Source organism: Nelusetta ayraudi, unplaced genomic scaffold (assembly GCF_046127955.1).
Source record: "Nelusetta ayraudi isolate G7.1 ecotype Tasmania unplaced genomic scaffold, CSIRO-AGI_Nayr_v1 ptg000012l, whole genome shotgun sequence".
Lineage (NCBI taxonomy): Eukaryota > Metazoa > Chordata > Actinopteri > Tetraodontiformes > Monacanthidae > Nelusetta > Nelusetta ayraudi.
The window spans coordinates 44,755-66,877 of record NW_027466062.1 but is presented as its reverse complement, the minus strand read 5'-3'; the positions used below and the strand labels follow the sequence as shown (position 1 = coordinate 66,877).

The window sequence follows — 22,123 nt, the reverse complement described above, 5'->3', positions numbered from 1 at the left end:
TTTTTTTTTAATTATCGTTACGTTTTGTTAAATGATCTATGTCCCGCCCACGGCCCTATCTGATAAGTGGAATTTACGGAAGCTCGATTCTCATGCGAAGACGGGGAAGGCTGCTGTGTGGCTGCAGAGCATCGTCGAAATTCAGACAAGAGTGACGCGGATCTTATTCAATTCTACCTGCTGCCTCCGTGCTTAACCGCTGACTCATCACATCAAATCACTTATTTTCCGTTTCGAATCGTCACTTTAGATCTACGCTTCCGACGACTTGCACGCCTTTAAGTTTCGTTTCTCGGGAACGAACGCGCTGCAATTGAGGGCTTGTTTTGCACACCTCGGCGTGCCTGCCATAGGCGGTGGTGTCGTTTACTGCCAACGAGACGCAGGCAAACACCGCCCACGGTGGCTCTCCGGATGTCAAGGTGGTAAAGGTGCGTTGGCGAGAGGCAAATAAGAGCTCCAGAGCCGCAGACGTCGGGGTGGGGGCCCAAATCCTGGACGTTTCGCACTGTGTTCGACCCCGCAAGCCAAATCGATCATGCCTGTGAAGAATTTAGCTCAAGCTTGTCGGATCGGACTCGATTTTTTTGAATTTTTAAAAGAGTCCGATCGGACGTCCATTACAGACAGACTCGAATTAAGAGACATCTATAACACAGAATTCAGGAGCCGGTGAGTTGTCGGTATTTATTAATGGATTAATATTGCTGAGATGTTGCACCGCGGATAATGCGACAGCTTGTTTTTTGTTGTTGTTGTTGTTTGTTGTTTTTTCCTCCTAGGACCGTGGGGGCCAAAGACCCAAACTTCGGATCAGTCCTCCATGCCCTGAAGGTGTCCCACAAAATAACGAGACGCAGGGACCAGATTCGCTTCAACCCCTCCGTATGCATTCCGTTTCCCGTATTTGCTATCCGACGGTCAGAGCAGCTGTCACCTTCAACCGCTGCAACTTCGCATATGCGGGCAGCATCGTCGATGATTTCACCGCTGTCACGAGCTCAGGGCAAGTCAGTTCCGTCAAGTCAGGTGGGCGTGAGGCGGCTCCATCGCGGGCTACTGATGTGCAGCACCCTGGTATCGATACCACTGCATTGGCAATGCGTAGACTTGATCGCGTGGGAGCAAGTTCATTGCAAAGAAGTCCAGCGTCAGGGAGGTGTGGTGCATCCATCAGGGTCAGGGTCAGGGTCAGGGTTAGGATCCGAGATGTGTTGATGTTGAAGGAGTCAGGTAGTCAGATGTGAACAACTCCAATGATCTAATGTTAACATCACCTTTTTATACCCCGTAATATGAGATAAGTGAAAACAGATGTTGGGGGGGGGGGGGGGGGGGGGCATCCTTTGGAAAGCCCCTCGGTACCCCGAAAGGGGCCTCAAAATTTGCTGGCATCGAAATTGGAAGTGAACTGGACTGGCCACATTCATCTCATCATCTGTTGTCTGTTTGCCTAATATTATTCATGCGTCTTCTATTGCAGCGAAGAAAGAAAAAAAAGAGTGGGCTAAATAACTTGATGGTTTATATGACACGTTGTGATTTCCACAGGTCAAAAGTCTCTACATGGACCAATGGCGTTCGCACAGAAGTCGTCAGCCAGAGACTCCCTATGAAGGAGCCAACAGTCCCGGGACAGAGCAGGAGATCACCTCCGGAGATGAAGCAGTGTCAGGGGTTCGAGCACGGAGGAGACTGGCCAGTCTCCTGGTGAACAAACTAAAGAAAGAAAGGTAACAGTAACAAGAGTCTGTTCTGCAAGCGCGTTGACATTTAGCAGTGAAATGGCACGGAGCAAAGTCCTAATAAAATCCCAAATAAATGTATTTTGTACTACAGTCACAGATTTTTTTTAATATACTATATTGTAGAGGATAGTTTTATTTTAAATAGAAAACTAAATGGTTGGCAATTTACTAAACAATATTCTTTTTGTTGTCCTTTTTCAAAATCTGTGAAGAACACATTAGAACCATTTGATGCTATTGTAATGATTAGTGCTATGAGGTTAATTATGCGCATATTACATCTAAAGACCATCCTTTCAACCATAAATTTATTTTTGGAAAATGTCTGTTCTAAAAAAAACAAACAAACTAAAAACTAAAAAAAAAACCCCACACAGTCAAGAGAATAAGTTGAAAACACAAACAAAAGGCTCTTATACCTTATGAATGATGGGATCTATTTTCTTTACATTATTGAACACATAATACGACAGTTACATATACTCTATATACTTCACTTTTTTTTTTTGGCATTCTCAGGACTCAGTTTATCTCTGATAAAAATGGTATCAGCATCAACTCCAACTACCAGTTTGAGAAGGGGAGGCTTCGGCTGCCTGTGGATGTGGATGAAGTTCAGGTATTGAGAACGTGACATTCTGGCATTCTGGCACTTGTGAAGGCCGTCTACCAATTCACTGGAATCCTGCATGGTGGTTACAACACATGTTTGACATTGCCGTGTCTGTTTTTTGTTTGTTTGTTTGTTTGTAAGGATTGCTGTGTCAATCTGAGAGTGGAAAACACTGCAGGGCATCCTGTGTATTTCATGTACTACACACCCTTGCACTGGCTGAGGGACATGATCCTAAAAGATGAGCACAAAGTGACCAGGGCAAATCCTTTGTGTCTAAAATCAGGTAACACACAAATCATTTCAGATATGCACAGGCAGACAATGTGTGGACATCACTTTAAAACAAACAAACAAAACTATGAATGTCCTCTCACAGGTGACAGCTATGAAGTTCAGGTTTTGCTGAGATGCAGTATGGTTGGTGTCTATCCAGCCACCATAGCCTTCGAATTCAAACTGGACCTGCAGTCCTCCACATCTTTCCACATTGTGCGCTTTATTGAGGCTCACTGCCTAACCACCCTTGGGAGGGAGCTGGCACCTGTAGCGGCTTACAGACCTCAGTGTCTCCCTATCCGCACCCCTGAAGTTGATTGCCCAATCGTGGATGGACTGCCGCCTGAAGGGTACCACTTATTAGTCACTGCGAAATAAGCAGGAAACTGAATAATTTTCCACGTAGAACAACTATGTGTCAATGTATCAATGAATTCGAATGGTGCCTTTACTGTTCACCTTTCCAGGTTTTCAAAGATGCAGCTGAGAATTGAGGTTCCACTAAAACCGTATAAAATACCAACTAACTTGGACCGCCTCATTCAGACACTGAAGTTAGGCTACAGTTCTGATAAAAGGTAATTTTGCCGTCTAACATCTAGTCATGACAGGTCAACTTCATGAAGGGAAAATATCAGACAGAAAGCTTATTGTTGGCTTTGTTCAAAAGGACATTGCTGGAAAGTCCGCTGAGCTGGCAGAACCACAAGGAGAAGTTTCAGCTGCTGTTGCATCTGGAGGAGCAACAGATGGAGGTGGACATCAAGAGATACAACATCCCGAACCCTGACATCGAGGCAGCCACCATGACCAGAGACACATTCAACAGGAAACTGCTCGTTCTTAAGGTTTGTTCCAACCCCCTTAACTACTAAATCACGTCCCCAAAACAGGCAAACACATTTTGAGGCAAGAACTAACTTCACTATCTGGTGCCGTTGCACTCGTTGGAAAATCTGTCTCAGAACACTGACATATTTTGTTCAACACACACTCAAGCATGTTCAACAGGAAATCCCGTAAAAAAACACAAAGTAAATATCTGACACATTTGGAATAATTCTGCCAACGATTGTGCTCCGCTAGGTCCCGGGTGTGTCTGAGAACCGTCCATCTGTGCTACGGGGGGATTCTCTGCTGGCCTATCCGGCCGGAGAGCCAAAAGCGAAATACCGCGGCTACGTGCACAGTGTAGCGCTTGACTGTGTCAAATTGGGCTTCAGCTCAGAGTAAGACCACAGCACACACAAACACAGTATGCCTAAATGGCACATTTACTACCATTTCTGATAATTAAAAAAATAAAAAATAAAAAATAAAAAATAAAAAATCCCCCATGATTGCGCATTTCTTTGCAGATTTGTGGATCGCTGGGTGGAGAACATGAAGTTCCACGTTGAATTTGTCGTCAACCGTCTGACTATGCGTGTTCAGCACCGAGCGGCAGAGCTGGCTGTGACATACCAACTGGGAGAGGTGCTGTTCCCTGACCCAAATGTCATCCCCCCAAATATTCCGCTTCCCAATTTCAGGTACGGACCCGCTACAGCTCTGTATAAAATCCATGCGGCCTTCTAAACAGAACCACTCTTAAATCTCAGTATCCATCTGGTTAGGGTCTCATGGCTGCGAGTGCAAGCGTATGAAAAGGGGAAGCAAACATGGAAGGCAAATAGATGAACTTTTTGTCAGATCAGATCAATCAGATTTCTTACCGAAAGATTAAAAGAACGCTAAAGCTGGAGTACTCGAAGGTTAAGTTAAGGCAAACTGGATCAAAGGGATGAGGTGAAATGTCTCCAAGACAGCTAGTCCTGTTGCCGTAACTTCTTAATCCTCTGATACTACAATGATCTGGACAATTGAGAACCTTCAGAGGTTCGCAATGCATGAAGGGCAGCTCGTGGCAGTGTCTTGCAGGCGTTCATCCAGGAAACCTTGTGATCATGGAAGTCAATGAGACCATAAGACATTTGACAACACTATTCATTATAGGTATTGGTAAGACGGTTGAATGGGATCAGAGTTGAGCTTGTGCAGTCCAGTTGCCTTGGAAGGTTAGAATAAAGTGTCATATGTATGTACGCTAGTCATTCTAGGGCCCTAAAAGCTAGGCCTGGGCGATATGGCAATTTTTTTTATCACAATGTTTTCTTATATTGCTCGATGTCGATAATTATCGCGATATGAATTATTATTATTATTTTTTTTAATCAATAATAGTTTTAATATTAGTATTCTCCTTGGACCGCAAAGAAACCAGAAGGATTATTTTTATATATTTATTGTTAGAATGTATGACAATACAAAACATTCAACAACAACCCGACAGAACCAAGACATTTGTATTATTTTTTACATCTTAGATGTACTGAAATAAAATAACTTACATGTTGAGGATTATGTGTCTTGTTTTTAACATCTCTCAAACATTTTAGAGGTAGTGCACTGAACTGATTAAATAAAATAAAAACAAAAATAAAAAGAGGTACAGACAGACGGTACAATATTGCACGTCACTGCTCTGGTTATGTTTCTGTACTGCGTCGATTTCCCCCCCCCCCCTCCCCCTCGTACGGGGTAGCTGCGTTAAAGGCTGACTGTATTGTTGTTTGACGAGCAACTGTGCTTAGCACTGTCGCTAGCTAGGCTACTGCTAGTGCTAGCGGGAGTATCACGCAGCACACTCCCCCTGGGCTCTTGCAGCAGTGCGTTGTTTTTAGCATTAGCTGCGGGGAGGCTAGCATGAAAACGTAAACTCTGGCTTTCATACCATTCTTTATCGTGGTACTTGTTGAGATGTTGAAAGAGGTTCGTGGTGTATCCCGTTTTGCTTGGGACTGTTCTCCGACATAATTTGCACTTAGCGTTAGCCTGTACTTTGTCGGACCTGAGGTAGCCGAACCAATTCCAAATCACCGAACTGGTGTTGCCTTTCTTCGCCACTATTTCATCCTGCCGGACGTTTTCACATTCCTCCTCACCCTCGGTGTCAGGGGTACAGTTCTCGGGCACATTTTGGACAGTTTCTTCTTCACTTCCCTCGACTTCTGCTCCTCGCTACTCATTTCTACGTGTTCCTATAACGAGCTTTAGCGGACGGCTGTGTGTGTCTCCCCATCTGAGTTGTTGCGAGCGAGAGGAGGCGGGTGGAAGGAAGGAGGCGCGCCGTTGTTTCTCTGCTGGGATTGGCTGTTCATTTAGCACGCGCTGGTTTCTCTCCTGTGGCATTGGTTGGGTTATCGAAATAACAGCTCATGCATTTATCGTCGCAATCGTGGAGGTTTTAATCGTGCCTTTCATGAAGATTCCCAGATGTTTCATGGTGGGTTTTTGATATGACTTGAACTTTGTCCCTCTGTCTGGTTCTCAATAGGCTGTTTGATGCAAAGCTGGAGGGCAACCCACAGCAATATCTGGCCGTACAGCACATTGTGGCTGGCACTTCAAGACCTGCCCCTTACCTGGTGTTTGGCCCACCTGGCACAGGTACAGCCCATACCAGGATGATGGTACTTTTCTTGTTTAGGCCCAACATAGTCAAAATTGTTATTTCATTGTCTATGCAGGCAAAACTGTGACCATGGTGGAGGCGGTCAAGCAGATTGCGAAAAGAGAGGCTGCCTGCCATATCCTGGCATGTGCTCCTTCCAACAGCGCTGCTGATCTGCTCTGCAGGAAGATTTTGGAAAATGTGGAAACGCGCAATGTGTTTCGCATGTACGCCAGCAGCCGGGATCCTAAAATGGTTCCCGAAGAGCTAACGGTGAGTGTTGCGTCATTCAACGCAGGATGCTTCACTCAAGGTAGACAGTATGTTCAGTTCTAAAATGACGAGCCGAACCCTTAACCAAGTAGACTAACCGAGTTTGTCGGGAGGAGAGACGTTCCATGTGAGCTGATGGAGCACTGTATGCAAGTCAGGTATTTGTGGGAGGAAAGACTCACCACATACTCAAAGAAGATGCTGAAGTCGGTGTAATCTTTAATCAGCAGTGAACACAAATCTCACACAAGGCCAAGGTTTAGGGGGAGGAGCTCTCCGAGCACAGAGAGGAGTCTGTACTTATTGTAACAAATATAAGCTTGGTACTTCCTACCCGGAGGGAGAGGCTGTTGTAGTCACAGTGGACAATTGACCTCGTACCCATTCAAGAAAAGAGGCACATGTTTTACTCAAAACAGTCCTGTTAGAGCCATAAGGTCACCATTATGCAGTCACGTACTGTAGAAGTCTCAAGATTATAATAGGTATATGTTCACAGGACATTATCGGATTTTTTTTTTTTTTTTTTCCATCGGTATCGTTTACCCCGCCACCCCCCAAAAAAAAAAAATTGTCAAAAAGATGTTACCTCGCAGTGCTGCCTTCGGATGAAAGGAAATCCATACCGTTTCCAATTAGCTGTCTGCACTTGGGGCCGTGTTTTGTATACCACTGACCAAGCTAATTTAATGCTAACAGCCACTTGCTAGCAGCAGAGTAGTACTTCAATCAAGTTCCCGACTCGCGGCACCATGTTGCTTCTTTTGCTTGCAATATTTGTGTTTAAACGCTAGGCGTCAGTATTGGACAACTCAGTGAACAGTGACGCGTCAACATCTTTGGTGTACATTATTTATTTCACAGGGCAATCGACCATTCTCATATGTTGCATTTTTTCCCCCCTCTCACTTCTTATGCACTGTAACATTACACCCTAATAAAAGGCGTTTTCGGTGAGGGCTTGCTTTTTAGAACTTCATCTGCATGTTGTTGTTGTTCACCTGAAAACTTGGACACCACATCACGTTTTCATGTGGGGCTTTTGCTAATGAATTCTACGGATATATGACGTTTTTTAAATTTACCTACCTTCTTCTTACGTACTGCTGCCGCTGCTGCTGCACCACGTCAATGCAGTTGTAATTTTGGCTTACGCACACACACACACACACACACACACGGACACTCAACATTGTGGCACTTCCACAGGAATGCTCTAACCTGCAGGGGGATTGTTACATATTTCCTGCAAAAGAGGAGCTGATGAAATATAAGATTGTGGTCACTACCTTGATAACAGCTGGAAGGTAAACAGCACGCTCACAATGCAATTGACTCACACCTCATATTTTTCAATATAACGACTAATAACTCGAGAATTAAGAAAAATTGGCATTCAACAACTATCCACCCGTTCAGCTCGTCTCGTTAATTTCACTGCAGGCTGGTCACTGGAGGTCTCACTGAGGGTCATTTCACTCACATGTTCGTGGATGAAGCAGGACACGCTGTTGAAACAGAGTGTTTAATTCCCCTGGCAGGTAGATCAAGCGAGCCTCATCATGTTTTCCTGAAATGTAGCGTTCATATTCTTCTATGTGTACATTGTTTGTGGTCATCTTCATAATGAAGGCCTGCTAGATGCAAAGTCGGGTCAAGTGGTTCTGGCGGGAGACCCCAAGCAACTGGGACCTATTGTCAGATCTCCGTTCGCAGTAAAATACGGCATGGGTACGACCGCACCCACTCACACATGCACTGCCCTGTTACTAGCATTGTGACTGTACTAACTGAATGATGACATTTGGTTCCTTGTGTCTGCAAGGGGTCTCCCTCCTCGGGCGCTTGATGAAGGATTGTCCGCTCTACCAGAAGAACGACGGCGTGTTCGACAATCGTTACGTCACCAAACTGCTACACAACTACAGGTCTGGTTGTCGGGGTTACTGCAGGCCACTTTGAGAAGAAATCACAATTCATAATAATTCACCGAACGTCTTTGTGTTGATCCTATCCAGGTCGCACCCTGCAATTCTGAAGGTTCCAAATGAGCTGTTCTACGACGGAGAGCTGCAGGCGTGCGCAAACCAGATGTTGCGAGAATCCTACTGCAGTTGGCAACACCTCCCAAAAAGGGTAATGACTCTTCATCAAGCAAGTGCCAGCTTTATTAAGACTGTTTTGATTGATTGGATCCTGATTCTTGGCTCATAAGGCAGAAATTTGAAAAATTTAATACCTGACTTATCGTGCAATGCTGAGCTTCAGAGGTTCGACCACATTGCCAAGCAGTGTGTGACTTCACTTGGCTCAGTTTTTTCTTCATTAATTCTGCTTTCCTGATGCCCCACTTAATGTCACCTCTTTCTATTATTTTTACGAGAGCTCTGAGGGCAAGTGAAAATACGTTTTGTCCCATTGCAAAATCATGGTGCTGCAATATAGCTTACAAGTGGAGCCACCTTTTATGTAAATATAAAGTCAGGGCACTGGAAGGCACAGCAAACTTAATTTTCCTGTTAGAAAGAAAATGTTTAATTCAATTGGCAATGCAACTAAAATCTGCACAGCTGGTACACTTAAAGAGTCAGTGGATACATGGTTTAAAGTCTTGACATGGCAACCAAATCACTTGACATGGCAACCAACCATGTTCTCGGGTTCTGCCTCTCAGGACTTCCCGCTCATCTTTCACGGGGTGACCGGTATGGACGAGCGTGAGGAGAGCAGCCCCTCGTTCTTTAATGTGGCAGAGGTGGAGGTGCTGATGGACTATGTGAGAAAACTGCTGCAGTCAAATGGAAAGAAAGGCCATGGAAACATTGCACCTCGCGATATAGGCATCATCGCCCCCTACAGGAAACAGGTCTGCATCACACTCACTCATCCAATACAGTACAAGGTACACGTTCAAATTGTGCCAATGTGTGGACTAAAGGAGCTCTTTTCTTATGGCTGTTTCACAGGTGCAGAAAATCCGCCGGGCTCTTGAAAAAGTTGAGAAGGAGTTTAAATCCAAGGACATGAATGGCCTCAAGGTGACTTTTTTTTTAAACAGTAAGAGGTTGTAACAAATGTAACTGTGTTGTTGTCTTACCTATGTGTGTGTTTGCGTGTGTTCCAGGTTGGTTCTGTGGAGGAGTTCCAAGGTCAGGAGCGGAAAGTCATATTGGTGTCTACGGTCCGAAGCAGCCCAAATTACACCGAGTTCGACCAAAAATTCTGCCTTGGCTTTGTCAAGAACAAAAAGGTAACAAGATGCAAACACACTGACATACAGTCTAAATGAATACACACAGCGGAGAGCTCTGACAAACTGGCCTAACTAACATGCAGAGATTCAACGTGGCTGTGACCCGGGCTAAAGCCCTGCTGATTGTGGTGGGAAACCCCCAAGTGCTGACCTCAGATGCGACCTGGGCTCGGTATGTGTAACGAGGTTACCTCTAGTTGGTCCCCTCTGGGAAAAGAAGAGCATTCAAATAAAATGATCCCCATTCATCGCTTTTTCTTTCTCTCTATTTTCCTCCGCAGGTTCATCAACTACTGCAAAGACGAAGAAGGATACAGAGGTTTCACCGCATCGGAGGAGGATGAGGATGTCGTACATAGATTTGCTGCACTTTACATTGCAATTGAGTCCAACGGTGACATATCATTTTTTTCTTCTTCTTCAAAGTTGATACTTAAAATTCAGCGTTTTAACGCTATAACTGTTATCTTTTAAAAGATGTCCCACCGGAGGAGACTGAGGAGAGTGCCGTCCAGCGGCACGTGGAACCTGAGTGGAGGAATGACCTGTAAACCCAAAATCAAAACAAAGAAAGTGCAACATACTGCCTGCTAAAGGACTGGCTAATTGATTAGGGCTGCTGTTTGTTAGATGTGTGCTTGAATAATCTGAAAAAGGCTTCAAACTGTACAAGGTTCACTGTCAATAGGCAATAGACCTCTTGCTAAAGAGTCTTTTTAGTGGTGATTTTTGAAAATCCTTTTGCTACTGATCAAATTATGTGAGGTGTATATATAGAGCACAATTGTGTGTAGATCATATGTGCATTTCTGACGAAAAGCTCTGACATTTTTACATTTCTTCAGTGAAATAAATCTTTAAGGGTAATTGCAGCATTTCAAAAATCCTTTATTAACGTATACCTCATTCAGGTATATCACATCCCGCTCCTGCTAAGCACGGTCACAGTCAAAACTTGTTCCCTAGCAATTGACAAACCGGACAAGGGAAAAATGACTATGGCTGCAGCCTACAATCTGAGTAAATGAATTCATAAAGAGGTGTTTAAAGCCCTGCAGATAAAGAGCCTCAGATCTTCTAGGTCCAACGCCATAGAAAATGCACTCTTAACTGCACCCAGCTTGTCAGTAAACTTCTCAGAAATAAGAATCGCCTTGTTTTTGTCCCATTTGGAACACGTGGAAGATGCAACAAAGGCGTCAGTTTTAGCAGGAGGTTGCAAACAAAGGGCTCAACGTGCTTTTTTTTTTGTTTTTGATAATTATTGGTTATGGGGCTAAAAATGGGTGTTATGTGGGACATTTCAGGCCTATTTTGTGTAAAAGGCATTTTGGCAAACTTAAGGAAAGGAAGGGAACATGCTGTATTTTTGCCACTCTTATAATTTCTTTGAATAAAATTCTTTGTCTTTTATAAACAGATGCTTCCTTTTTCCTCCTGCGATGTTACACAGCTCGTGCTAATTCTTAGGGCAACCAACAACTTCCAAATCTCGCTGTCAGGCAAACAGAGTTCAAACTGTGGTCGAGTGAAAGACAAAATCGTGATGCACAGTGATGTGCAAACGTCAGTATCGTTAGACAGGACGCGCCGGTGACTATTATATTTTTTCTTTCGGCAGAGTCGAGTCAGTCAGCGCAAAGAGTGTGGGCGTGGCCCAACGCTGTGCGCTTGTGACAACGGCCCACTGTCGCCAGTGTCAGTATTAAGACATCGCCAATGGAAGACACAAAGCAAGGTGAAGTCCACAGACTCCCACCCATAAGTCACAGTGAATGAGGCGGCGTGAAGACACTCTCGATAGCGGAGGTTGAGAGAGAGAGAGAGAGAGAGAGAGAGAGAAAAAAAAGAAAAATGCAACGCAGAGATTGAAAAAAAAAAAGATGTGCTGTGATCGGGTTAGGGTTAGAGAGAGCTGGAGAAAAAAAAGATCAGGAGGACGGGAGCCGAAGACAGAGCTCTGCTTCTGTAAACACTGAGCGCAGGCAGACTCACGGTGTATTTGCCAAGAATATGCACATATAAATACAAAAAAACATACATTCATAGAGGAGGAATGGGTGAGTCCTTTAAGCAGGCTGAGTAAAATAATAAAAACCGCAAAAACGACAAAAAAAACAGTATGTAATTAGCTGAGTGTTTGTTTGTTTTCCAGAGAGGCTGATGTGTTTCGCTTTTAAACAGGCGTGTCAGTCTTTTATAATCCCCAGTGGCGCGTCTGCATTCGTGAAGCAAGTGTGGTTCACGGAAGCCATTGATTTCAGGTTGCTCCCCGGTAGGAGGAGAAGGAGGAGGAGGAGGAGGAGGAGCGTGAGGGGGTTGAGGAGGGGGCAGGTGGGGATGCGAGGAGCTGATTGGTCCGCAGTCTGTCCCCTCACAGCAGCTCGCAGCCCCTCCTGTTCTTGCGCTTGCGGACCTGCAGGGCCGCTCTGGTGGCCATCTCAAACACCTCCCGCACGCCGTCCTTGGTCTTGGCCGAGCACTCCAGGTAGCCCACGGCGCCGATCCGGTGGGCCATGTCTCTGCCCTCCTCGGACTTCACCGGCTCCTGCAGGTTTTGCGCATTCGCAAGCAAGGGTAAAAAAAAAAGAAAAATTACAAACTTTTTTTAAATTTTTTTTTACAAAAGTACCAAAAAAAAAGGGCGGCACTGTTTTGAAAAGAAATTTGTTAGACTTAAAGCACGCGCCCACCTGTTTCATCTTGGCCAGCTCCCTGCGCGTGTGCTCGTCATTTCTCAGGTCCTTCTTGTTGCCCACGAGGATGATGGGCACGTTGGGACAAAAGTGTTTGACTTCGGGCGTCCACTTCTCTGGAATGTTCTCTGCGAGGGTGAAACGGAGACGTGAAGGGAAAGGCTGCGGCCAGCACTCGGGTCAATTCCTCACGGCCGTCCCTAGAAGGACCGTTCGGGTGGGGGAGGGGCGGGGGTGCAGATGTTTCCCGTGTGACTGTACTGCAGGGACATAAACAGAGGGAGGCCGCTGACCCCTCCCCTCAGGCTCAGCTCAGACTGCCAGCCAAAAACTGAGCTTTCCGCTGATAACAGCGTTGCCCATATCAAGACAGAGAAATACAACCCAAAAAACCTCATTTGACTCCTTCCCTGTGTGTGTGTGTGTGTGTGTGTGTGTGTGTGTGTGTGTAAGCTGAGACCAAATGTGTCACAATTGTTCACAGAGAAGCTTCTCTAGCTGCAGTGCTTGCAGGGAACCACCACTTATTGGTTTATAGCCAAAACAGGTGAGAAAGAATTCTTTTGTGGCTGCTTATCAACATGGTGAATGAATTATTGCATTAGCTTGAATTAAAGTGATTCAGGGCTTGGCTGACGAGACCCTCATGTTTTACGGGCCTTACAGCAGAAAGACAGGCTCAAATTGTTGACAACGTGCCTTTCATTATGTGGATAAGCAATATTTATGATGGGATTTCCATTTAAATTTAGGCCCGTTGAGGCCCGTGATTTAAAAAAAAAAAACAAAAACAAAAAAAACAAACCTATTCATTATTAAAATAACAATGTTTTTTTCCCCCTACCATAACCACTACTTCTCCAGATTAAACCTCTACTTCAGTTTGTGTGTCCGGTGGGACACCAAAACTTACCTAAACTGTCGGGGCTGTCTATGGAGAAGCACATGAGAATGACGTCTGTGTCAGGGTAGGACAGAGGTCTCAGTCGGTCATAGTCCTCCTGACCTGCTGTGTCCCACAGGGCCAACTCCACCTGCAGAAGCAAGGAATTAGACGGGCGCTCCGAACCTACCCACATCTGACAAGAGACGGGTAGAAGTGAAGAGTATGCAAGGATGACAGCCTCCTAAGGCTGAGTGAGGGAAAGTGCAGCTCCAAGTGTTTGGAACGTTTGATCAACTTCCAACAACCAAAAGAGATTAATTCATTAACACTTTTGTGTGTGGTCCATTTTCTGTAAACGTAATAGTGTTTTAACCCATTCCAGAGTGCCTTTCATCCTAATCTAATGAGCTGTGGCATGCAGTAGCACCAGCGCAAGTGCCTCAGTAACAACTTGGACGCGACTGGCTCTGATGACGGCTCCCTGCGAAACCAAACAACACCGCAGGGAAAAAAAACCCTGTTCCAATTTGCTGCTAGTCTTCCATACGCCCAGAGAGGTTTCAACTGCAGGTAAAAACATCTGCAGGTGAGCAGCGCACATTGTGTGCACTTCCGTTGTCGGACCCACTCGATTGTGACTGGCAAATACTGCGGCTAGGTCATTTCTACCTTCAACGGTGACCTTTGTATTACACTGAAGAGGAAACGGGAAAAGGAAATAGGATATTAGTCATCGTGTTTGGTGGATTGAGAGGGGCTGTGGGGGCGGGAAAGTTGCACGAATCCACTTCCTGTTTGGGGCTTGAAGGATCTCTGTCTTTGTAACACTGAAGAGGACGCCGAGGAAATTTTGCCGCAATAAGCGTTTAGGCAGCAGGCGGGGGGGGGGGGGGGGGGGGGGCGTGGTCGTCCGGCGGAGACAAGGTCACCAGGGCCACATTACAGCAGCTGCTCACTTTGGGACAGAGCTGAAGCAGATCCCCCCCCCTCTGATACACTGTTGCCCATAATAAAGATAATAAGAATCCAATCTGTTTATTTGCTTTTAACTGCATCACTAACGACTGTTGACCAGGTGCTTTGGCTGCATAATGTGGCCCGTGGGAGACAAATTCAGGCACAACGTCTATTTGGCGCGATAAAAGGCAGAGTTTATGAGCAACAGCGCGTATTATAATTCCCTAAATCATCCATTCCAGTCAATGCCAATGAGCACCAGTCTAACAGCTAGATGATCGCTGTTGACACACTGCCGGAAATCAGACTTTGAAACGACGGAACAGGTGGGGCTACTTTGTTTTTTTCCGTGGTTCCGTCATCTACCTGTTTGCAGTCCACTTCGATGTCGGCGATGTAGTTCTCAAACACGGTGGGGACGTAGACCTCCGGGAACTGGTCCTTACTGAAGACGATGAGCAGGCAGGTCTTGCCACACGCACCGTCCCCGACAATCACCAACTTCTTCCTGATAGCAGCCATCTGAAAGGAGAAAAACACTCTGGTTGGCCTACACAGCAAGGCTCCAGGGCACCAGGACCACCGAAAACACCGTAAACTGCTGAGCAAGCGAACGTAAAGGGGGCAGAGGTGGGGGGCGGGGGGCGGGGGGGGGGGGCACAATAGAATCAGAACTGGTGCAAGAGGTGAACGCTGAGGTTGAGGTCCGTTTCAAAGCCGCGCCCTCTTCCTTTTCCTGTTTGAGGTGGAAAAACTGGACCAGCAGCAGGGGGGAAAAAAACCCCCCGAATAAAACAGAAGTTAACAGGAGGAGTCACACACACACACACACACACACACACACACACAAACACACACACACACACACACGCCATCACAGCAGCCGCCAGCCTCTGCATCCCAGTGGCTCGCTGCTCACACCGCGTCTTCTCCAGCCTCTCGGCCTTGCAGGCCATTAAAGGGTGCGTCTGCATCTGGCGGCCAGGCAGAGAAAGAAGCAACGTCACAGTACGACGTCAGTAGGTTGAGATAAATGATGCACTTCCCAATTACATCTGGAGTCAGTCGGGTACGCAGTACCGAGCCCTTGGGACAAGTTAGCAATACTGGCAAAAGTGAAGAATACCAGCCACTGAAATGACTCACTTAATCTTCCCAGCCCGCATCATGTGACCACAGCAAGAACAAATATAAATGCCTCTCCCATCCACACGCAACAACTTACTGAGTGACTTTTAAAGACAGGCAGCAAATGAGAAAAATAGTTTTTTTTTTTTTTTTAACTTAATTTTAATTCAATGAGAATTGTTCTTAGGTTTTTAATCACTTCTTCACCTCCACGGCAACAACGCAGAGTGCATTTCCTTGGCGCGCTAAGGACGGCCGCTCGGTTTTGTTTTCCTCTCCCTTACATTCAATCAGGCCAGCGTGTTGTTGGCCTGTCTCAGGAGAAAGCCACCTGTTCTGTGTGATAGGAGGCTGCCGCAATTCCATATATCATACTGTCACTGCCAGAGGGAAGGGACACACACACACACACAAACCCAGAAAGATTCAGAAAGTGGGTCAGGTCCTACAAAGAATTTTGTGCAGCACAAAGAAGTCCAGTTTATGGACAATGATGCCGAGAGCCATGGGCCAGTGATCAGAGCAACACATTAAGGGAGTTTTTGTGTCGTTCTTAGAAAAAAAAACAAAAAAACAACAAACTCTATATGAACCTGTTCAGAACAGCAACTGCGGCCTTTTATTGTTTTGCCACTTAAGGGTTAGTGTCGTCACGATACCAAAATATCATCTTGGACAGCCAATGTAAAACACAACACCGACAGATCTGCGTTTATTTCTGTGACCCTCAACTGTCCTCCACGGTGTATGTGAAACAGTGCAGCGGCGAGCAGCCATTCCTGGTGTTGCCGGTTCCGGCGAGCCCAAAAGCTGCTGCCACAACGTTTTGAAGAGCTAAATGTTGCGCTACTTTTTTGCCCTGCACCAAAATTATTGCGCAGCAATACTTTGTTCTATATCGTCACCCTCTACCTCGTGTTATGTGTTATGGTAAACCATCAAAAATTAAGATTGCCCTGCTTTTGATGCCGTACTAAGTGGGTCTCAGTTAGTCTTTGCGGGGGAAAGATGGGGGTGTAATCGCGATAAGAAGGATGGTGGTGGTGGTGCAAGTGTGATCATAATTAATTCAAGAGAGGGTGTCTCTTAGTCTGCTTTAGATATTACTCATCGCAGAGTGCGCCAAGAGGAGCTGCAGACTCAGACTGTCACATGATTATTACAGCTGCACAAGTCTGTGGCACAAAGAACAATTGGAGCAGACGGAGGCCAGCGTAGGTTCACGGCATCTACCGCACGGCACTCTCACACGCTCGCGCCTCCAAGACAGAGTGCATGTGCATGGGAATACCTTCCCACACGTGTGTCTCAGGGCCGCTGGCCCCGTCTTGCATAATGCCCATCGTCGCTGGACAGCAAAAGGTCAAAGTTCTCATTCCTTGCGGCACACACGCAGCTGGACCAGACTTTGCTGGTGCCTGAGGCGGTTACACATCAAGCAGGGTGTTTCTCACCGAGCTCTGGCAGGGCCAGCAAGCTCCTGTTAAGCGTTTCCTGACGTGGAACCCAGACGGTAATGACATGGATCAGCTAACTTGAGTGTTTCGCTCCAACTCAGCACTTACTGGCCCATTTAATAAAGGGGTACGAGACGTAAAGGCTGATATTATAAATGTCACAATGCAGGCCAACTTGAGTGAATGGAAGGAAACGGCCCAGCACTCATGTTTGGCTCCCCGCCCAGAGGAGGGGAGAAGGGGGGAAGGGGGGGGGGGGGGGGGCGGGAGAAGGGGTTGTTACATAACAACAACGTTTTGGAAAGTCAGTTCAAAAGAAACTTAATTTTTTACAATTCTCACTAAAATTGTGATTGAGTCAATAGGAATTCAGACGAGCAGGTCAGACACACAGACACATTCAGAACCCCCAGTCAAATAGAAATATACCACTGATGGCCCCAATTAGGAAAAATGTCATTGCATTACAAATAAAGATAATATTTTGGAGTTAAGATACATTGTATATTTGTGAGTGAATTAAATGAGGACCTCCCCCTGCCCCCCCCCACCTCCCACCCCATTTCCAAAAGGGATAAACTGGTTCTCACAGCAGTAGTGGCGAATGCATTTTTCAAAATCAACAGCAACAACCACTTGAAGGTTTTATTCACCTGCCTGCTATTTCTCATAGATAGCAATGTATTTGTGTATTATATTTGGAATGGAAGCTCTGTGAACTTGTTATTGCCTTTGACGCTCTGACAGTGTTTTTTTTTTTTTAAACAGAATTCTTGAGAAATGAGGTAGTGGATAAGAAGATGAGAGAGGCTGTGTTTGGAAAGAAGTTAGTCCTGCAAGGGAGAAAAGTCACCTTTCTTGTTTAAACACAGAGCGGCAGAGGGGGGGAGGGGTCCTAAAATGCCATTAGACTTGGCTCAACATTTACTGCCACTGACCCCACGTGACATCACCAGGTACAAGAAAACACATTCCTGGGAGATTACTCCGTGGCGCGGAGAATGCGCTGTTTCGATGTGACAAAGACAGAATCCATGGATCTGTTGGCCTCCCTGTTGGCTAACTTTAGCAGCTAGAGATGGACACAAGAACTAAAAAAAAAAAAAAGAAGAGATCCGGATGCACAAAGTTCACAGAGAACTCAATTTTACATTGTGCGATCACGGGAAAAGTGGTGAACTGTTTCCGGGCTTGGACTCAGATTTAGACAAGTGTTATAAATTGGAGTGGAACAAAAGCACGGATAGAAAACAGTAGAAAAACCAGACTTTTGATTCAACAGCTTAACACAGTAGCGTTCAGCCATAAATTCCGTGCTCCTTGTCAGTGAAGATGTAAACAGGGGGTTTGCTTGTTGGTGCAGCAAATATTTATCTAGCTACAGTGACTGCAAACACACTGATTGGTTCAAGTCGTGAAATGCATTCCATATGATTAAGCACGGGTCACAGAATAAACGCGCGCGCGCGCACACACACACACACACACACACACACACACGCTACAGTGACAGTGTAAAGATGGAGTTGGAGGACATTAACTATGAGGAATGTCTCACCCGTTCTCGACAGCGCTCACTCTCTGGCACACACTTTCCTGATTGGAAAGTGAAGCGTAGGGCAACGCAAGAGGATAATTCTGGATGGAAAAAAAAAAAATAAAAAAAAAACTTAACGCAAGTCTTTGATTCATAATTTAAGCGTTGAAAAGAAAAAAAGAAAAAAAAAAGCAGATAAATTAGTCATTGGGTGGGAGACGGCTTATGAGGAATTCACAAGGAACTTGCATATTCCTCGTGTCCTCTGAGTCGAGTGATGCCACGCTAAGGTGTAAGGTCACTGCCAGGGTGCTAGGGTGATGAGTGATCATAGCAAGAATCCTAATCCTAATCAGATTTTAAATCGTTGGGAAATTCTACAATCACTGATTTCTTTTAAAAACAAATATTTGTTGAACCCCTGAATGACGCCAACAACAAACTCCGTCAACAGGTTCGATCAATTTAAAGAACAACACACAGACACTATCACTCTTCATCAAAAGGCTTTGGCCTGCATGTACTGACCTATTGTCACTAGGGAGAATATTAAGTGGCGCGATGGCAGCAAACAGCTCCAAACAACATACTAGGATCTATTAAGAAAAGATCAGGCTTGCACAACAGTAACTTCTCATTACTGGCTTTGCAGGAGTAACACGCGCATTCACCCTTGAATTTTAGTTTCCTGAGGCACATCCAGACTCTTTCATTGGCTCCATCTTAATACACGAATGTTCTCTGTCCTAATTCCGACAGTGTGCCAAGCCCTTGGGTTGATCTGATCCGTCCACAAAAAAAACAAACAAAACAAAACAAAACAAAAACACAGTCTATGCTGCTTTTAAGGCCCGCCTTGACCTTAAACTCTTGTGACTACTAGATTCCAGTGTTTTCACATCAGCTCATCACTTCCTTCCAACAAGTGGAGTTGAGAAATACCCATAGAAGTCATAACTGATAAAGTCTATCCTTCCCTTTGAGGACAACATTATTGCTGATGTGTCCCGACACCCCCGTCCTGCCTGATAAGGCCTCTGATATAGTGACAGTACCGCCCGCCACTGTTCACTAACCCTTAAGGCTCATTAATCTCATCAAAAGTTAGCTATTTGAATTGTATTTTGCTGTGCTGACACCATCGTTTGAAACGCTGGCTATGCCATTCACACAGTTGGCAACATCTAAGCATAGGGAAAGCGAAAGCCAGAAATACTAAATATAGGATAAAATGTTAAAAGCACACAGCTAAAATAAAACACGTCACTTTTCTCCTTTGCATGTTAAAGCCTTGGGAGTCAAACAAGATACACATCGGACACAGACACCTGATCCAGCTGTAAAAATCCATATTTTCATATTTTAAGCAAACTGAATACGTTTGCTGAATGATGTCAAGCAGATGGGACAACTACAAGAACGCCAATATTCAGCTATAGAGCGAGGCTAGATGGGTTCATGCTCCAAGCATGCATGCCTGCGCTAGCTTTATGACAGCAACAGACCCACTCGTATTCAGAACTAAACATACTATTTAGCTAACTAACTGATTAACTAGATAAAATCATTGATCTAACAAAGCTAACTGGAAAAAAAAATGTGTGGTCAAGCAGCCGTTGATTCATTTTATTCCCATTTTGTTCTCAAAGAAATACTGACTTGGGCATTTGAAGTTGTGGTTCCACTCACACTCCTCCCAAACCCTTCTCCAAACCTCACCACCACAAATAAATCCTAATTCTGTGGGAAACACTGGGCAAAGATTTCCATTTATTGACATTCTGCAGTAGACAACAGGCTGCGGGAGAACAAAATAATAAATAAAATAAATAAAAAAGCAGCGGTGCGGTCAAATGGCCTCTGGCAGTGCTTGCACCCAGTATACAGCGGTTTTGATCTATTATGGTTTTCCATGGAGTCATTCACGCTGACCTACTGAGTTCTTTGACTCTCGGTGAAGCGGCCTGCTTACAGCTAGAAGCACACTGGGAGTGAGACCACAGACATTTTTTCCTTGGAAACTGGGATACAAATTCATTATTTGCAGGATTACAAAACCGAAGAGTTTAGATCCCTCTTATATTGGATACCGCCAGATCCCAGCATCCATGTTGACATAACTTTAGTCGTTATATCATTGTGTGACAACCTCTATGACATCAGTTTGTGAGTATTTTGTTGGTGAAGGGTTGAGGTCAAACTCATCACTGCTGTTCCTGGAATGAGCAATGAACCTTTCCCTCCCAACCGTTTAAAAAATATATATCATTTGCTACTATTACATTTACTACACTTTTGTAACGCATTATCTATTCCATGAAGAAGGATCTTTATCACTTCCTGAGGGTGTTCTGCGCGGGAAAAGCCCTGCTGTCAGTCCACAGCACCAGATTTATCAGGGCTCTTTGAGGACTGAGCTCGACACACATCTGCACTGTAGGGGGAGAGGAGAGAACACTGTCGTAATATTTAGCGCAGTGCGTTGACCATGTTATTGAATGTTGACCAGTGTGTCCACTCTTGCACTGTTTGTCTCTGCAGTTTACACATCACTTCCCACTGCATCTGCACTGGCCGAGCGATGACTCCCCCCCCCCCCCCTTCCTCTGACCACTCACTCGCTCACTACCTGCAGCGGTACCTCTCCGCCCTTACAGCTGATTGGTCAGCAATCAGCTGTAAGGGCAGAGATGACGTCATGCCCCCAAGAGCCCTAACAGGGTTTCAGATACAAGACTGAGAATGAGGTATGTGAGAAAACTTTGAACGCTTGAACGAACCCCCCCCCGTGAGTGTGGGGTCGCGGAGCAGAGGAGGAATGCTGGGCCTGCGAGGTGTCGGGAGGACTGCCTGCTCCGACGAGACGAGCCACGACAAGACGCGGGAACTGAAGCTTTGAGGGACGCGAGGGGATCTGACTTGCAGCGCAACGAGGGTGTGGTGACTTGTCTCACTACGGTGGCATGCCTTTCATCACAGCACAGCGCAGCACAGCGCAACGCAACGCAACACAACGGACTCAAGTCCTCCGAGCCAGTGGGAGCACGCGCGTCTGTGTCCTGACGACACGCGCGTCTCTTCCATCCTGTCCCACGAACCCCCGCCGCGTCCATGGCGAAAGGAAACTTCCCGTCACAAGTAACAGGTTCCAACTTGTCTTGGGCGAACCGCGGGGTCGCTTTGACAGACATCGGGCTACAGTTTGCGCACCGCCCCCCCCCCCCCCCCAAAAAAAAAAAATAAATAAAAAAAATAAATAATAAAATAAATTAAAATAAATAAAAATTAAAAAAAAATAAAATTAAAATTAAAATTAAAATAAAAATGTATATCTGTAAAATGCGCTCAGTACATACATACATACATATATATATATATATATATATATATATATAAAAACAGTAGCGGACAGCCGCGGCTTACCTCGAACCGCTGTGTGCGTGTAAACACCGAGGAGCGCCGTGTTTTCCCAGACGGTTAGCGCACTTGTGAGGAGCAGCTGATATCAAAGTGAGGAGGGGTCCGCCAGACGCCCAAGTTCCGTGTGGCTCTCAGACTCCTCCCCCTTTGCTGCCTTTACGTTCGCCTCGGACTTTAAAGCTCGCCTCGCAAGTGCGTTTGCGTTCGCAGTCGCACGGCTGCGAACGCAAACGTTCAAGCGTTTCACGCGCGCGCGCACGCGCGCGCGCACACACACACACACACACACACACACACACACACACGCACCGCTGCCGTTTGTGGATTTACATCTTAATAAAAACCAAAACAAACAAACAAACAAAAAAACAAAAAAACAACAA

At 45.5% G+C, this 22,123-nt stretch overlaps 2 protein-coding genes across 3 annotated transcripts; one reads left to right on the top strand and one right to left on the bottom strand.

Annotated features, from left to right (window-relative positions):
• The first annotated feature begins 236 nt into the window (after window positions 1–236).
• Window positions 237–11,479, top strand: LOC142885800 (putative helicase mov-10-B.2). The gene is made up of 23 exons (XM_076022516.1): window positions 237–672; window positions 783–885; window positions 1,552–1,733; window positions 2,268–2,367; window positions 2,503–2,647; window positions 2,741–2,990; window positions 3,108–3,218; window positions 3,311–3,488; window positions 3,727–3,869; window positions 3,999–4,172; window positions 6,017–6,129; window positions 6,210–6,406; window positions 7,616–7,713; window positions 7,850–7,947; window positions 8,039–8,137; window positions 8,232–8,334; window positions 8,425–8,542; window positions 9,081–9,272; window positions 9,373–9,444; window positions 9,531–9,656; window positions 9,743–9,831; window positions 9,941–10,053; window positions 10,137–11,479. Exons 1-23 carry the CDS (start codon window positions 539–541, stop codon window positions 10,208–10,210), a joined length of 3,012 nt encoding a protein of 1,003 aa, XP_075878631.1. The 5' UTR covers window positions 237–538; the 3' UTR covers window positions 10,211–11,479.
• On the bottom strand, window positions 10,531–21,893 carry LOC142885802 (rho-related GTP-binding protein RhoA-D-like). 2 transcript variants are annotated; one of them, XM_076022519.1, is made up of 6 exons: window positions 21,744–21,810; window positions 18,342–18,421; window positions 14,565–14,720; window positions 13,269–13,389; window positions 12,353–12,483; window positions 10,531–12,207 (listed from the first exon to the last, which is right to left on the bottom strand). In XM_076022519.1, the coding sequence occupies exons 3-6, from the start codon at window positions 14,718–14,720 to the stop codon at window positions 12,034–12,036; spliced, it is 582 nt and encodes a 193-aa protein (XP_075878634.1). In that variant the 5' UTR covers window positions 18,342–18,421; window positions 21,744–21,810; the 3' UTR covers window positions 10,531–12,033. The 2 variants fall into 2 exon arrangements, with proteins under 2 accessions (XP_075878634.1, XP_075878633.1); XM_076022518.1 differs by lacking the exon at window positions 18,342–18,421 and having other exon boundaries at window positions 21,744–21,893.
• Window positions 21,894–22,123: the final 230 nt, after the last annotated feature.

Bases quoted from the DNA above. Each gene is read 5' to 3' on its own strand.
- LOC142885800 (XM_076022516.1), top strand. From the start codon at position 539: ATGCCTGTGAAGAATTTAGCTCAAGCTTGTCGGATCGGACTCGATTTT. The intron at 6,130-6,209 runs GTACAGCCCATA...TTGTCTATGCAG, and splicing joins GTTTGGCCCACCTGGCACAG to GCAAAACTGTGACCATGGTG. The intron at 10,054-10,136 runs GTGACATATCAT...ATCTTTTAAAAG, and splicing joins CATTGCAATTGAGTCCAACG to ATGTCCCACCGGAGGAGACT.
- LOC142885802 (XM_076022518.1), bottom strand. From the start codon at position 14,720: ATGGCTGCTATCAGGAAGAAGTTGGTGATTGTCGGGGACGGTGCGTGT. The intron at 12,484-13,268 runs GTAAGTTTTGGT...TCACCCTCGCAG, and splicing joins AGACAGCCCCGACAGTTTAG to AGAACATTCCAGAGAAGTGG. The intron at 12,208-12,352 runs GTGGGCGCGTGC...CAAAACCTGCAG, and splicing joins AGCTGGCCAAGATGAAACAG to GAGCCGGTGAAGTCCGAGGA.